The following is a 14,473-nucleotide window of genomic DNA, read 5'->3' on the forward strand; positions in this document are numbered from 1 at the left end:
TACAGAAAAAATGTTTATAGAACCTTTTCAGAACTTCTAATGCGGCCTGTCTATAGAATGGCTCTACATCCACCATAATAATTCTATAGAGGTCGTGTTGACATCTTATGCACCAAATTCTATAGAAAAATTTATAGAACGTTTTCGGAACTTCTAATGCGGCCTGTCTCTAGACTGGCTCTCCATTCCCGTTCTAAAAATGTGCCATCATATGGCATATGTACTGAGTTCTATAAAGGAACGTTTATAGGACATTAAAGAAGCTAAAGTGCGGCCTGTCTAAGAACGGCTCTATATTTTCACTCTATAAACAGTACCCAGTGCATCGCCGGATTATGGGTCCAGTGCCGCGCGCTGGATGCATGGGGCGCTGGGCAAGCGCGGCGTACTGGGAGGCGCTGGTTACTGGTGCGAAAAACAGCTCTAGCGCGTTAAATACGCGGTGCCTAGACACCGTATGTATTTTTTGAATAGAGAAAGCAACAGAGAGCGTTTTAGTGCAATGAAAAACGAAAAAAAGAACATGTAAAAACTGAAGCGCTCTGACCAGGATTCGATCGTCACACCTGCAAATCCCCAGCCCGGATCACTACCGCTACGCCACGCCAGCATACGAACGCAGGCCGATAATTTAGCATACCAAAATCGAGAAGCACTTTTAGTTTCACAGAGAGAAGTCTTGCACAGACGTGGTAGATGCGTTATCGCCCAGCAACTAAAACTCACACCTGTACCACAAAGAAAAATTTGCTTTCCGTATTCAATAGTGTGCTCGGAAGTGCCATAACATCGACTTTCACTTGCGATTGGTATTTTAACTTCGAAAAAAGTCCTAAATGAACCACCGACCCGGGACGCTGCATGAATGGGCTGTTACTGCCGATTTCGATAGCCGTTTCTTGTTCTTCACGCGAGGGGTATGCTATGTTTTCTTAGTTCAGTGATGTCTTTCAGTCTACACGTCTGTCTAGTCATATATATTCGTCAGAGAAGCGCAGGCTAGTGCTGGGAGCCTTCGGCGACAGCACATATACCTGCGTTTATGACGCGTCACATCGGCGCTCCTCACTTCTTGTGCTGGCACTGTAGACATGAAAAAATTGTTTATTTAAAAGCACCGATGCGAAATCTGAAATATAAAGTAATTTATCCTTATTAGACTCCTTGATTCTTGAGGTTAGACGCGCCGATAGCGTGCAGACAGACTCGGCGGATACGCTATGCCTAAGCTTCGGTGGGGACTGATCTCGGCGCGGGTAGCTGGCGAAAGCTAAAATGTGTTTATTTGAGCCTCAGAACTCTTTTTAGTACAATAGGGAAAGTGGAAGCGCACGAATCGCCTCAGCCTTGTTATCGGTGCGATAATATCAAGCAGCGGTAGGCTTCGAACTCGGGGTCCGTTCGAGCGCGTCTGAACGACTTCTGGATTTCATGTCCACTCCACAACACTGCGACAATGGCGATAACTCCCAATCATATGTTACGTGCGAACTACTAAAAAAGCGGCGTCCTCTGCGTTTGCATGGTTTCGTTCAAGAATTTAGCTATCCGCCTTGTCAAAAGGCAAAATGCAAAAACGAAAGTGATTTTCATTGTCACATGTGCAGGAATAAACAAGGCAGCTCACGCACCTTTATTCCATGCTGCGACACGAAATAGTTCTATGACCCTAAGATATAGCGTTATTTAGGACAAGAGACTAGTATGAAGTGATGAAATTGTATAAAGCATTTAATATTCAGCAGCGCTCGTCCTTGCGTACTGGAGCCAGCGCGGCACAAACACAACCAGCGCAGTTTCCAATGCGACCGTCTCTTCCAGTGTGACCCAGCATTGCTTAGCTCTTATCCAGCGTTCTCACTGGTCTCGAGTGAGTCCCAGCGAGCGCCAGCGTACCCAGTGCGATCCAGTGCTTAAAAAAAAAAAACAATAACAACGCGCTGATTTCACACTGGAAGGCACTGGAAGACGCTGGTTCTTGCAATCGGCATTTCCGAGGTTTTTTACTATGAAGTAAGAGCATCGTTAAAAAGACACTCATTGACGAAGGCAAACATCACACTAATCGAAATTAGGAAAACCAAAGAAATATAACGGAAGCGCGCATTATGGTTTATATCGCATATGCAGGTAAATCACAAATACCAAGAAACACTAAGCAAAACTGCGCCTTAGCAATCGCGTCATATCTATTTGCTGGCATGCAGTGACTGCAGCACTTGGGGCGGAAACACATCGAACGCCGCCGCACATTTCTGGCACACACCACTCAAATGCGACAAATGCACGCTGCAGAAACGATTTTTTTTTTTTTTAAGGAATCTTGAAAAGTCACAGACCACATGAGTGCGATCCGCGCATGATAAGCACATCGCCACGAAAGCAAGATAGGGAACACATAAGCGTAACCTGTGCCTCACGGGTAAAATTAAAAATCATCGTATATAAATTATGTTGCTGTGCGACGGACACAAGCGCACGGAAACATCACACACTGCACATGTGTACCTCCGAGGTTGTGTGGACAATTTCTGGGCTACATTTAAACGACAGCAGGAAGTTACTTCAATGAGAAACGAAATGAGGGCGCATGTAGTGCAGGTAACGGCTGCGCATAAAGTCAGTTAGGGTTTTAAGGCCAGTGACCGAGGTTGAAATCGTTAAAATCACACCCCAGCAATAGCTTACGCAGGGTAAATTGTCCGGATCTTGAAGGCCATGCCTTTTGCTGACTACATGTGGCATAAGCGATTCAAAAGCAAGAATACTGCATGTAATTTATTTCTGGCCTAAACTATAGCACACAATATGAGCATGTCAATGTTTCTTCTTGTCTAGCAACATATATATGTAGTTCGGCCCAAAACGGCACAAAACCTGCTGTAGTGGGTATTATTGTAGGAATCACGGAGGCCACAACAGCCGCACTGTTATACAGACGGCGCTGGCAGCGCCGGTATTTTCGTATTCAACGCGTCAGGTAGAATACGAAGATACGGCATGTTGTAATTGCTCCGTCTTCAACGGTTGTTGTGCGAGCTGCATCGATGTGTTTGTTTGATCGTGTGTTATTAGGTTTGCTGTAATGAAATGAGACGTAGTTCGCGAGCACGAAAGTGCCAGAAGATGGCTTGAGTCTCGCTGTAAGCACGCCGTATGCGTGGCGCGCCAGCTAAATGTGGACCAACGATTTTCATGCCGTGGAGTGCGTTCCCTTTGTCTCCGCTGGTTGTCGTGGAAAGCGGTAACACTGAACTTAGCGTCACACATTACTTCCCCCCTCTCCTTTGGCTTCTGGATTGGATTGGCGCGGCTCGCTACGTGCTTGCGCGCGCTTTTCCGAGCGCAGATTGATGCGCGCCTGGTTTCTGCACTAGGTGTTTACACCATCACTTTTTCGAGCGCAGATTGGTGTGCGTCTGGTTTTTGCACTAGGCTTTTATACGATCGCTTGTCGCTGCTTTCCTTTTCTCTGGTTTGATTGAACACATCGCTCGCTGCTCGCGCTTATATATAAGAAAACGCTGCGCCGCTGGCGTACCGTGTACGTGAGCGCGCAGCAATGCCGGGAAACATTCATACAAAAGCAAAGGGTGAGAACACTGCGCTTTGTTTTTCATTACTTTGTCATGTACCTTCACACTGGGTAGCGCCGAGCGATCGCTTCTAACAAACGCAGAAATGAGTCTTTGCAGCGCGTGTGGCCATTAATTGACTACCCAACCAGTGGCGTAGCTAGGTCGTCTGGCACCCGGGGCCCTTAGCTCTTCTGTCACCCCCCCCCCCCCCCGGTTGTAGTCGAGGAAGGCGAGGATATCGACAATTTTCGGGTGTTTTCAGACGTATATGACACCCCCCCCCCCTACTGGCCCCGTGCACCCGGGGCCCACGGCCCCCCGGCCCCCCGGCCCCCCCTGTTGCTACGCCACTGTACCCAACACAGCCATGTGAGGTGCGACTCCAGGCGGAGAGGAGGTGGCGCTTCACTTTCTGCATGCCAATAACTTTCCATTTTTTTGCGTGTGAACGCCCGTGATCGGGTCCACAAATTTCATGCTGTCTGGTTTAGTTTCCCATTGCAGATTGAGGCTCACTCCGTTAGCATCCACTAAGTTCGGGATGCAGTTGTATGCGGCCCATTCAATCGAGGCCGCCTGATGACGGGCGACAAGGTTCCGCCGAGCCGGCAAAATCACGGCGGCATTGCAGACCTTGGACCATGGGTATTCGGCATGACCTGCGTGACCACCGGGCAGTTCCGACTATTCAAGGTCGACAGACGAGACGCGGCGACGGTAGGCCCCATTATTGCAGCCAACGTTGAACCGGGAATTTCGCTTGCCGCGAAGGAGGCGTTCATCAATATGCACAATCCTTCGGGGCCACCGAGTGGGTGTCGCGCCAGCAGCTCGTCCCGCACGACCTCATGAGCTATCGCGGGCATTCACACGCAAAAACTAGCAAGTTAATAAACTGAAGCGCCACCTCCTCTCCGCCGGCTGCAGGGTAACTGCACCGCTGCTGGAGTCGCACCTCACATGGCTGTGGTGGGAGTCAATTAATGGCCAGACGCGCTGCAAAGACTCATTTCTGCGTTTGTTAGAAGCGATCGCTCGGTGCTACCCAGTGGTAAGGTACATGACAAAGTAATGGAAAACAAGGCGCAGTTTTCTGGCGCGCTTACATACACGGTACGCCCGCGGCGCAGCACTTCCTTATATATAAGTGTGAGCAGCGAGCGATGTGTTCGAAGACCAGCGCAAAAAAAAAAAAAAGCAGGCGCACACCAAGTATGCGCGCCTGCACCAAGCCGCACCGAATCAAGCCAGAGAAAAGGAAAGCAGCGACAAGCGATCGTATAAAAGCGCAGTGCACAAACCAGACGCACACCAATCTGCGCTCGAAAAAGCGACTGTATAAAAGCCTAGTGCTAACACCAGGCGCACATCAATCTGAGCTCAGAAAAGCGCGCGTAAGCACGTAGCGAGCCGCGCCAATCCAATCCAGAAGCCAGAGAAAGGGGGGAAATAATGTGTGACACTAAGTTCAGTGTTACCGTGGAAAGCTTGGTGGACGGCGCAAAGAAGTAATGCGTATTATTAGCGTGCCTCAGCTCGTCCACTACCCAGCGGCTTGTTTGCTGCAAGTAACATCGCAGACGCATCACTGGAAACTTGGAGAGCGCCTTTCGACCTCGCCGTACTGTTGAAACGGTAAGCAATCGTGCTCGCCAACTACACGTGCGTTCATCCGTGTTGTGTGTGCTTCCCGTGTGTGTATAGAGTGCCTTGCGAACGTAGCAAGTGGAACACCCACGTCAACAGTGAACCCTGTGCTGATACTTGCTACGCGCTGGTTGTAAAAATTGTGTACGCAACTCTATTGCTACAGTGCGGAATTGATAATCCTGATAAGCGTTTGCTTCCGCTGAGAAAAGTTTCGGAAATCGTGTTCACCTTGTGCAGCTGTGCGTGAGCTCCCGCCTGTCTGCTAAAGTTGCATAGTAACGACCCGTCTACCTCTTCATCGATTCTTTCTTCAATGACGTTTCCTCACTTATAAATGCTTCGACGTTGTGCACAATCTCTGCTTACGAGGTTTTTGGCTAACGAACAGTTCTAGGGAAAAAATGTAAGCCAATCACAGCTTGCTACTAGTACAGCTTTATTTCCAAGACAAGATGTGTTGACATAACTGACTTAACTAAACATGACAGGGGAACGTTGCCTATACTAAGTAATGGAAAAAACATTAAGATTAGATTGTAATCTGCTGCTGCGGCGCGTCCAAAACTTTATTTGATGTAGAGGTCCCTATTGTCATGACATTCGATAATTTCAAGCATTTGCTCTCTTTCCACATTAGTGCAGACATTGTTTTCATGACCGTTTTAGGTGCTGATTGCATATTTTCACGATATCACAGCTTTATTGTGCCACTGCTATAAGCTAACATAGACCTCATTTTGTAGTGGCGAGGCCGTGACCCACAACATAAAGTACAAGATCGAGGAGCCCCCAGAAATGCAGACCCTGTGGATATATGGCTGCAGCAGCATGGCGTGTGATCTGGATGGTCATGTCAGGTGTGTATGAAATGTATGTGTTCCAAAAAGGGGGCTTGGTGTCATTCATGGTGAATTTTGTCAACACATTCCATACTGCAGCTTACTAAAGAGACTAAATATTTATGCAACCTTATTGAACTTGCTACCTATTTGTGTGCATAGCCATTATGCCCACATTATTGTGTTCTGTATAAAACTATACCTAACCTTTCCTGATGTTTAGTATTTCTTTTGCGTAAGTTGCTTACCTGCAAGTTAAATATAATTTTTGCTTTGTACGTAGTGTATTTATGACTTTTTATTGTGGTTTTATTCTTTGAAAACTATTTCCTATGCTGTACCCCTTATTTGCATAATTTTTTTTCTGTTTGTGCTACAATCTCGTGCAGTTTTCTGTGCATGTAGGAATTCGAAGTGTAGTGGACTAAATATGTCACAGGTCTAAGCATGTAGTGTGCACACCTTTGTTTATTATTGATATCTTTACAGTTACTTCTCTGTTCCCTTAGTAACAGCCACTGCGAAATACACATTTGGTGAGCTTTAATTTCTTGAAAATTAATATGATGGTCAGTATTTCCTATGCTGCATTTACTTCAGTAGTACATAGGCACAGACTGATATGGATACCTTGTGACCTACACAGGATGCCTTTTTTGTTCGTTGCATTAAAAATGGCGGCTCACCCACATGTCTTACTATATATGTGGTATGCCTCATCAATTTCACTTGTCAATTTTTACAGTGGATGAAAACAGACGAACGATTGTAATCCAACATGAAGCCCCGTTGTGGAAATGTACGGCCAAGTTGGATGACCATACTGGTCTTTTGAATGAAATATGGTGGTCTCTTATACACATACGATACCGGCCAGTTTGCCCTATGTACACTTGACCACATGTGAAAGGGATACAGTACGCTGCCTGTGACACACACGCCAATTTTGGTGGTATCTTTCACCGAGCAAGCCTCCCTTGCCTGCTTGCCTTTCTCAATTCTCTTGCACACTGCTGTGCATATAGGCACCCCGACAAGAAAGGCTTGCTTAGATACCACTAAATTTGTCTTGTGTCTGTCAGAGGTAGTGTAGTCTATTCTTGTGATCATGTGTATATTTGGTCAAATGTACATGCAGCAGATTGGCCGGTGCCTCAACACGTGCCTAAGACAGCACCATAATTCACTCCCCGGATCAGTATGTTCGTCCCACTTGACCACGCACCGATGGGACTGGGGCTGCACGCCAGATTAGACTGTTCATCTGTTTTGTTCAGCTGCAACAACCAATTGACCAACAAATTCGCTGAGGAATGCCACATAAAAAGACTGGGTCACAATCTGTTTACTGAATTGTCTGCAACCTTCGTAGGAACAAATTTGTTTGTTGCAACTAGTTTTAGGCACGTTATTTCTTGTTAAATTTTCTGCTTGACCTACAGAGCAGTTATGCAATCAATTTTCAAAGAGACATGATTAGTATAATTTTTGTTTTCTGTTTTTCACATGCCATGTTGCAAGAAGGACCCTTTTTAATTAAAACTGAATTAACTTTTCAGTTGCAATTGGGAAGTCTTATCATTGCGTTTAGGATACATATCAGTGTACATACCTGTACTAGATTAGAAACTAATTGTTTCAATAACTCAAAAAGCTCGAATATACTGTGTCCATTGTATCTGACAGTGACACTGCGACTGTGTTCCAAATACCACTAATTGGCAGTTATCCATCATAATTTGCGAAAACAACTTAAAACATTATTGTTCCCCATACAATGGATACTTACATGCATCATCATGATTGCTCAAGCTCCATGTGAGAAATTTATTATTGGCATATTAAGCATAGTACATACCAACTATGGCTAGCAGCGGATGGAATATCAATTTTGTCTACCGCTCAGCAATAGAAGCCAGCAGGTCATTCCCTTCTTTTCAAAAAATTTGTTTCCTATGCACAGTGTGACGTCTGTATAGGACTCTTAGCTCATGGGTGTTCCTGCTTGCTTATCTTATAAATGGGGAATGTGTTGTCATTGCAAGATGAGATTAAGGTGTGACTAGGCTGTTGTCGTTTGGAGATGCTTTTCGTCATCAGCAATGATATTCTACTGCCAGGCACATTGGCCCAGTGCTGATGTCACAGTATCTTGGGAAAGTAAAGATATTGTCAAAAATGATTCTCAAAAGAACTGCCGCTGTTTGGCAGAGTGGTGGGGAGGTGGGGTGTTCTGCCACTTTTCTGTTAAATTTTTTTTCTGAAATACTGAAATGAAACTTAGCATAATGCTACAACTATATAGATATTTGTGGCATATTTGTGCCTGCTAATACATTATGGCTGAATCTTCATTACACCTTTTGAAAATTAATTTCAATTGTATTTTCCAGGCTCCAGCGTCGCCGTTACTAGACGGACCAAATGAGGCCAAAAACTAGCCTTTCCTTGCTCCTTTCCTGGGAAGTGAAATAGCAGGTGATCATGTAAGAATGAACTTGCAACATGTGAGCAGTAGCCAAAGCTCCATACAGGTCATGCTGGTGGTGGAATGATAAGACAAACCGCAATATTTATTTGTTTACTTATTCACTTAATATTTATTTATTCATATCTCGTGAATACTGTGCAGTTCTTCAGCAAGGAATCAGATAAAATAAAGAAATATCATTGCATCAAAGTAAACATGTTATTTCAAAAAGCATAATTCACGTAGCACAGTACCATGATAAAACATTCTCAGACAACTAGTCTGCTTTTGATACGAATTCATGAAAACTGTAAATTTTGAAGAAACAGAGCAGTAAGGTTAACAAATCTTACTCATAACTAAAAAATTAGATCACATTTCTGTTGGACCTAATACCATAATTTAATCTGGCAAATTAGAGATACCATATGCTGCTCTAATATACAATCACTAATTTATGAGTAGATGTGCGAAACTCTCAAACATTCCAACAATTTCATGTAAGCTGTAAATTCATATATAAAGTTTGTTGACTTTAGACATAGCAGATGGAGTCTGCAGAACTGTGATATCTCTTTCTGGCACAGAGACGGGGATTAGTAAGCTTCGTGGTGTTATTTTTCTTAAACCTGCCAAATAGTTGTTCCTGCAACAAGTTGAATTCTCAAATGCCACAAACTTCAAATTAGTCCTGTGGTTGTCTCAAAATTATTTCTGTATTTTGGATGTATTGGAGTAGGAAAATTTACAGAATTAGCGAACTTGTGCTAGTTCTTTATTTTTTTACACTTGCAAACTAAGTCCTTTTCCTTCAAGTTTTGCTATTTTCAGCAAATTTTAATAAATATTGATGGTTTTAATGTAAAACTATGATTTAAACATTTTTAAATGTATCAAACCTCATCAAATTTGATTCCATAGTTGCCGAGAAAAACTATTTTACTGTTTATGTGCATTGCATAGGAGCTCCTGAGCTAAATCTTTTTAGTCATTGCGTGTGTCGGTCTGGTTTGTATTTCTCACCCTAATTAGAATATTGGCTCTGATCTCAATATTGTTTCCCTTACAACGAAATACAAGCTTTTAAACTTTGTACGATATATGCTGTACTGCTCTATGAAAACCACTGTTTGCCACATTTTTGCAGGGTCTGCCAGTGCTAATTTTACACATAAACATAGACTAATATGCTGTGTGGTTTCGGTATATGGTGTACTTATCTGTGAAAGCCATTATTTGCCACATTTTCGCAGCGACTGCCAGTGTTATTTTTGCACTTAAACAAACTAAAATGCTGTGTCGTTTCGTCAGGCTGACACAACATTGCAGTGCACATTCATATCAGTCTATTTTCAGGCTTTAGTATCCAACCGTTCAATGTGCACTGCTGGAACAGGCACTCCTTTTGCAGTTTTAATGGTATGGTTTCTTGTCCTAGTCAAGCCTGTTATTGCCAGGTGTCAACTGTAATCAAGTCTGCCACTGATTCTTTTACCTCATGTTTCGCGTGTTTGCACCACCAGCTTGACCTGAGAAGCATGTTGGCAGCTACAGTTTGTGTGTTGCAAGTTCGAGTCTGAAGCGTGTATGTCACATATATGAAGTATGTATCTAGTCTGAAGTGCAATAAACATTTCAAACTGAATACTTTGTGGTTGTAGCACCAATTATTTTGCCACTGCATTTACTGTAGTCCTTATTGCCTACAGTAGAACTTTGGTAAATTGCAAGTTCTTTACACATATCGGCCTAGCTTTTATAGGCATTTGCTTGTAGGTACTCGAAAGCAACTGCATAGAAATATTCTATAGAATTTTGTCTTTAGCGTCTCTAAAGCAACTCGATAGAACTATTCTATAGAAATTTGCTTATAGCATCTCTAAAGCAACTCGATAGAAATATTCTATAGAAATTTGCCTTTAGCATCTCTAAAAAAACTCGATAGAAGTATTCTATAGAAATTTGTCTTTAGCATCTCTAAAGAAACTTGATAGAAATATTCTATAAAAATTTGTCTTTAGCATCTCTAAAGAAACTCGATAGAAATATTCTATAGAAATTTGTCTTTAGCATCTTTAAAGCAAGTCGATAGAAATGTTCTATAGAAGTGCGTCTTTAGAGTTCCTATAAGAATGCGGTGGCCAAATAACTTTTGAAACTCTATAGGAAAATTCTATAGGCAATCAAAATAAACACAATAGAGTTCTATAGAGAACATTCAAAAGACTTTCTAAAAAAACACATTAAAAATTTTTGTAAGGGCGAGCTCATCAATTGACTGGACCTACAGCAGTGAACAGCGTTACACGTGTCAAAAAATGTAAATGAGCATTTTTGCTGACGCGTGCTCCACGCTGCCTGTACACGTCCTGTTGTTTAGAACTTAGAAAAAACATGCGGCCTTCAATTCGATAATTGGACGCTAATTTTCTAGAATATCCTTATTCGTACAAATTCTGAAACATCGCTATTCGAACATTCCGATCTATGCAAGTAGGTGATCAGTTGATGCTTTAGCGTCACGACGATGCGACAGTGTAATTGGTACCACCCACAAAACTGACCTCTACGGTGGCGTCCTGCGCTGGCGAGTGGAGCATGATGTGGCAACATTCGCACAGCAGCGCCGCCAGGATGAAGATGCGTCCCGAATTCTCGGCCGACGATTCCGCTTCACTCACGGCCACCAGCAGCTCGGCCAGGAAGGCAACGTAGGCCATCCAGCTGCGGCCGGTGCCTCCGGGATTTCGCGCTGCCGTACGTGCAGTGCACCGCGGCAGCAGCAGCTCGCGCCGCTTTAACCACTCGCTGCACGTCTCGACAAGCCCGTCAAGGAACGCACTGGCGCGCCCCCTCTTCGTTCGTAGGACACAAAACAACTTTAAAAATCGGGAGTTTCGCTCGGAACGCGAAGCACTGACTGCCGACGCCATCGCCAGCCCTAACGAAAATAAGTGAGACGATTAGGGTATCGGCAGCAGTTAACGGTATTTAGGGCACACAGTGCTATAGTTATCGGTAAAATGTGCAGTTGCACCTTTATTGAGCTTTAGGAGTGCTGCCTCAATCCAACCTGTTCCTTCGGCTGCTGTAATTTATTGTTCGCACTTCTAGTGGTAACACAGAAATGTAAATGCTCCGTCTTTTAAAAGCATGCATTTTGGTTTTATACTTCCTAATGCACTCTCACAACTTCATTGTTATTATTATTGTTATTATTATCATTATTAATAATATTATTATTACTATCATTATTATATTTGACGATGGTGGCGAAGGTGATTCCAAAAATTTAAGCCAATTTAACCTCTCGTTGACGTCTGTCGAACATTCCTGTTCCAACACGGATTTCGTAATTATACGGTTCATCTACCCCATCCTTCGTCCGAACTCCCCAAGAAGGCGTCGACTTTCGTCAACTTCGGCTAAGCGTCGCGTGGCCTTGTAACTTTTCAATAATATTATGATCCTGATCCTGTTAGCTTTCTGTAATAATATTTTGCCCGATATTTATCCGTGCCGAACCAAGGTGACAACAAATACGACAACTTCGGGCGCCTGAGCCGGTTCAAGTGAAGAAAAAAGACCGAACTTAGAATGGATCTGCGGTTTGGGAAACGCAACAATTCTTTTCGTTCAAGCGATATCTGTCCGCTATGTGGTGCACTTGGCATGATGCCTTCTGCAATACTACCATACAAACGGCGCAAGCAGCCTGCTGTAGTTATTACTTGCAGCATTTATTTACACACGATCACCAGTGAAGCACGAATGTTACATGCATCTTTCATCGTCCAGATTTTTGCCCAAATCTCGATACTTTTCAAAGAGGTGTGATTAAACTTGTGTCAACACAGCGAGAGGTGCACAGGAGCCCCCCTTTGGTTCTGGGGCGAGGTGGGGTTAGTCTGTGATTGTTCACCTAGTGGATATGTCCATGTCTGCTACTAAAGTGCTCATTGGCAGGGCTGAACTACCACCGAGAAGGAAACAGGCGGGCAGAGCCAGTTTCTTCCTCCCTAGTTAAGGCCCAGTTCATCAACAGCAGCCACAAATCACACACTGCTATGTGGGCAGTTGCAGAATACTGCTCCGGAGACAAATTTTTGCACTACCCGAGTGGCCTTAAAGCGCTTTACAAAGATGAAAGGTTGCGTTCATCAGAAACTCTGCTCTGCTCCTGTGATGCGTTGGTACAAGTGGTTCAATTTCTGTCACGGCGACTTTGCTTCTACACTACCTGATTACGAGAACTTATTTAACGTACTGCAGAAGAGTATACTTTTTGTCCAGCTGGTGCTGTATATTTGAGTGCGCTTAAGCGCGATATACGGGACCAATTAAAGCGAGACAGATAGGGCAAGCGATACTAACGACCGTGAAAGTTTACTGGAAATCGACGCGACAATGTTACGGCATGCGCCAAAAACACGCTGAAACCGGCAACAAATAGGAGCAGGCGCAATAAAGAAGGCGATACGGAAAAAAAAAATCGTGCAACACGTGCACTATCTCTTCATAAAACGTGGTAATTGGGGAGAATGTAAACTGCGCGCAACTATCACAAGCGGCAAAAAAAAAATGAACAGAAGAAAATGAACCCGCTTAGTTGTAACTATCCATGAATCGCGCTTTTTTTTAAAATCGTCGCCAAACCTACGCTAATGCGCATGTCACATGCAGAATGTTTTATTAACACCGCTTCCAAAAGCTTACATCTAATTTTGCTTTTTCACGGCCTTCAACTTGCGCCTTCTTCAACTGCGGATAGGAACCGCAACTTTTGCAGTGTAAGCAAGATCCAGCGTTCTCCTGCTTTACACTGCAAAAGTTGCGGTTCCTATCCGCGGTTGAAGAAGGCGCAAGTTCTAGGCTGTGAAAAAGCAAAATTAAAATGTAAGCTTTTGTAAAGCAAGATCCACCGTTCTCCTGGGCATTCTCCGCTAGGGGCCGTGGAGTACTGACGTGCCTCACATGGGCTCCTGCATCCTGCGTTCATTTCTACAAGAAAGGCCACACACCCCTTTCATTTTGCACCGATAGAATCGGCAAGATTCAAGGAACCAGCGGATACCACCTACATTAAATGTGAGTGCGTTTTATTCAAGATATCGAGCTTCATCTTCGCCAATCACCCGGCGCCTTCCTACGCCTAACCCCGCGCAAGACCACGGTGGTCCGCCGGCGAGTACACCTGTCGCACGTGCAGCAGGCACACGGCGCGTGAAAGGAGTCCGACAACGCACGATGCCGCACGAGCAACAGGCGTTGCACGTGCACTTTGAGCCGAAGCCGACGCGTCCAACGCCCGAGGGTCGTTTCGCGGAAGATATGATAGGCTGCGTGCCGTTCTGAAGTCTCGGGCCAAGATGGTTTTCGCTTCGCCCGGAGAGCGCCCGCCACGCGTTCGCCACCGTCGCCATGCCAGTTTGAGTCTGGTGACACTCGGCCCTGCACACCTCGACAAACTCCGGGCAAGGGAGGACCTGGAACTTCGTGCCACTCGTATGCTGGGCCAGTGTCTCAGTCAACGGGCCACCACCATCGATGTCCCTGTGGATCCCCCCTTGCCTACTACGGCTTCGAAGCATCTCCAGGACGGCCCCCCAGTACAGGAGCTCCATGCTTCGGTCCCGCTGCCCCCCTCAGCGGTCGACGACATGGATATGTCCAGCTCCCGGAAACGCGCCCGGGAGACCGAGAGCGAGGACGAGGAGCCAACCGGGTGACGTAAGCAGCCGTCGAGCTCTCCCCCCAGCCCGGAGCAGCACACGGCAGCCAGCAGCCACGAGCAGCAACCGGTAAAGCCCCTGAATCTCCCAAAGTAGCGCCATTCGCTTCCCTCCTCCTCCGCTCGGCGCGGCCTCGACGGTGGCGCCGCCGGTGGTGGGCCTGCCGTAGCAGACGACGGCTAACACGCTACGGGAGGAAATTCG

The 14,473-nt window shown here is 45.1% G+C and overlaps 1 protein-coding gene and 2 long non-coding RNA genes across 3 annotated transcripts in view; 2 read left to right on the forward strand and 1 right to left on the reverse strand.

The window, feature by feature from the left end:
- The window catches only part of LOC142591627 (uncharacterized), a 33,728-nt gene extending 22,410 nt beyond the window's left edge, over positions 1 to 11,318 (reverse strand). The window contains exon 1 of the mRNA XM_075703925.1: positions 11,102 to 11,318. Within this exon, the coding sequence (XP_075560040.1) occupies positions 11,102 to 11,257 (156 nt within the window). The 5' untranslated portion in view covers positions 11,258 to 11,318. The remainder of the gene's footprint in view (positions 1 to 11,101) is intronic.
- LOC142591633 (uncharacterized) overlaps positions 1 to 14,473 on the forward strand; it is a 93,571-nt gene that overhangs the window by 47,006 nt on the left and 32,092 nt on the right. The gene's annotated exons all lie outside the window — the stretch shown is intronic.
- On the forward strand, positions 5,025 to 10,334 carry LOC142590622 (uncharacterized). The gene is made up of 3 exons (XR_012830201.1): positions 5,025 to 5,213; positions 5,972 to 6,085; positions 8,461 to 10,334. It is a non-coding gene; the product is annotated as an uncharacterized LOC142590622 (long non-coding RNA).

This window comes from Dermacentor variabilis, chromosome 8 (genome assembly GCF_050947875.1).
Source record: "Dermacentor variabilis isolate Ectoservices chromosome 8, ASM5094787v1, whole genome shotgun sequence".
In the NCBI taxonomy this organism is placed as follows: Eukaryota; Metazoa; Arthropoda; class Arachnida; order Ixodida; family Ixodidae; genus Dermacentor; species Dermacentor variabilis.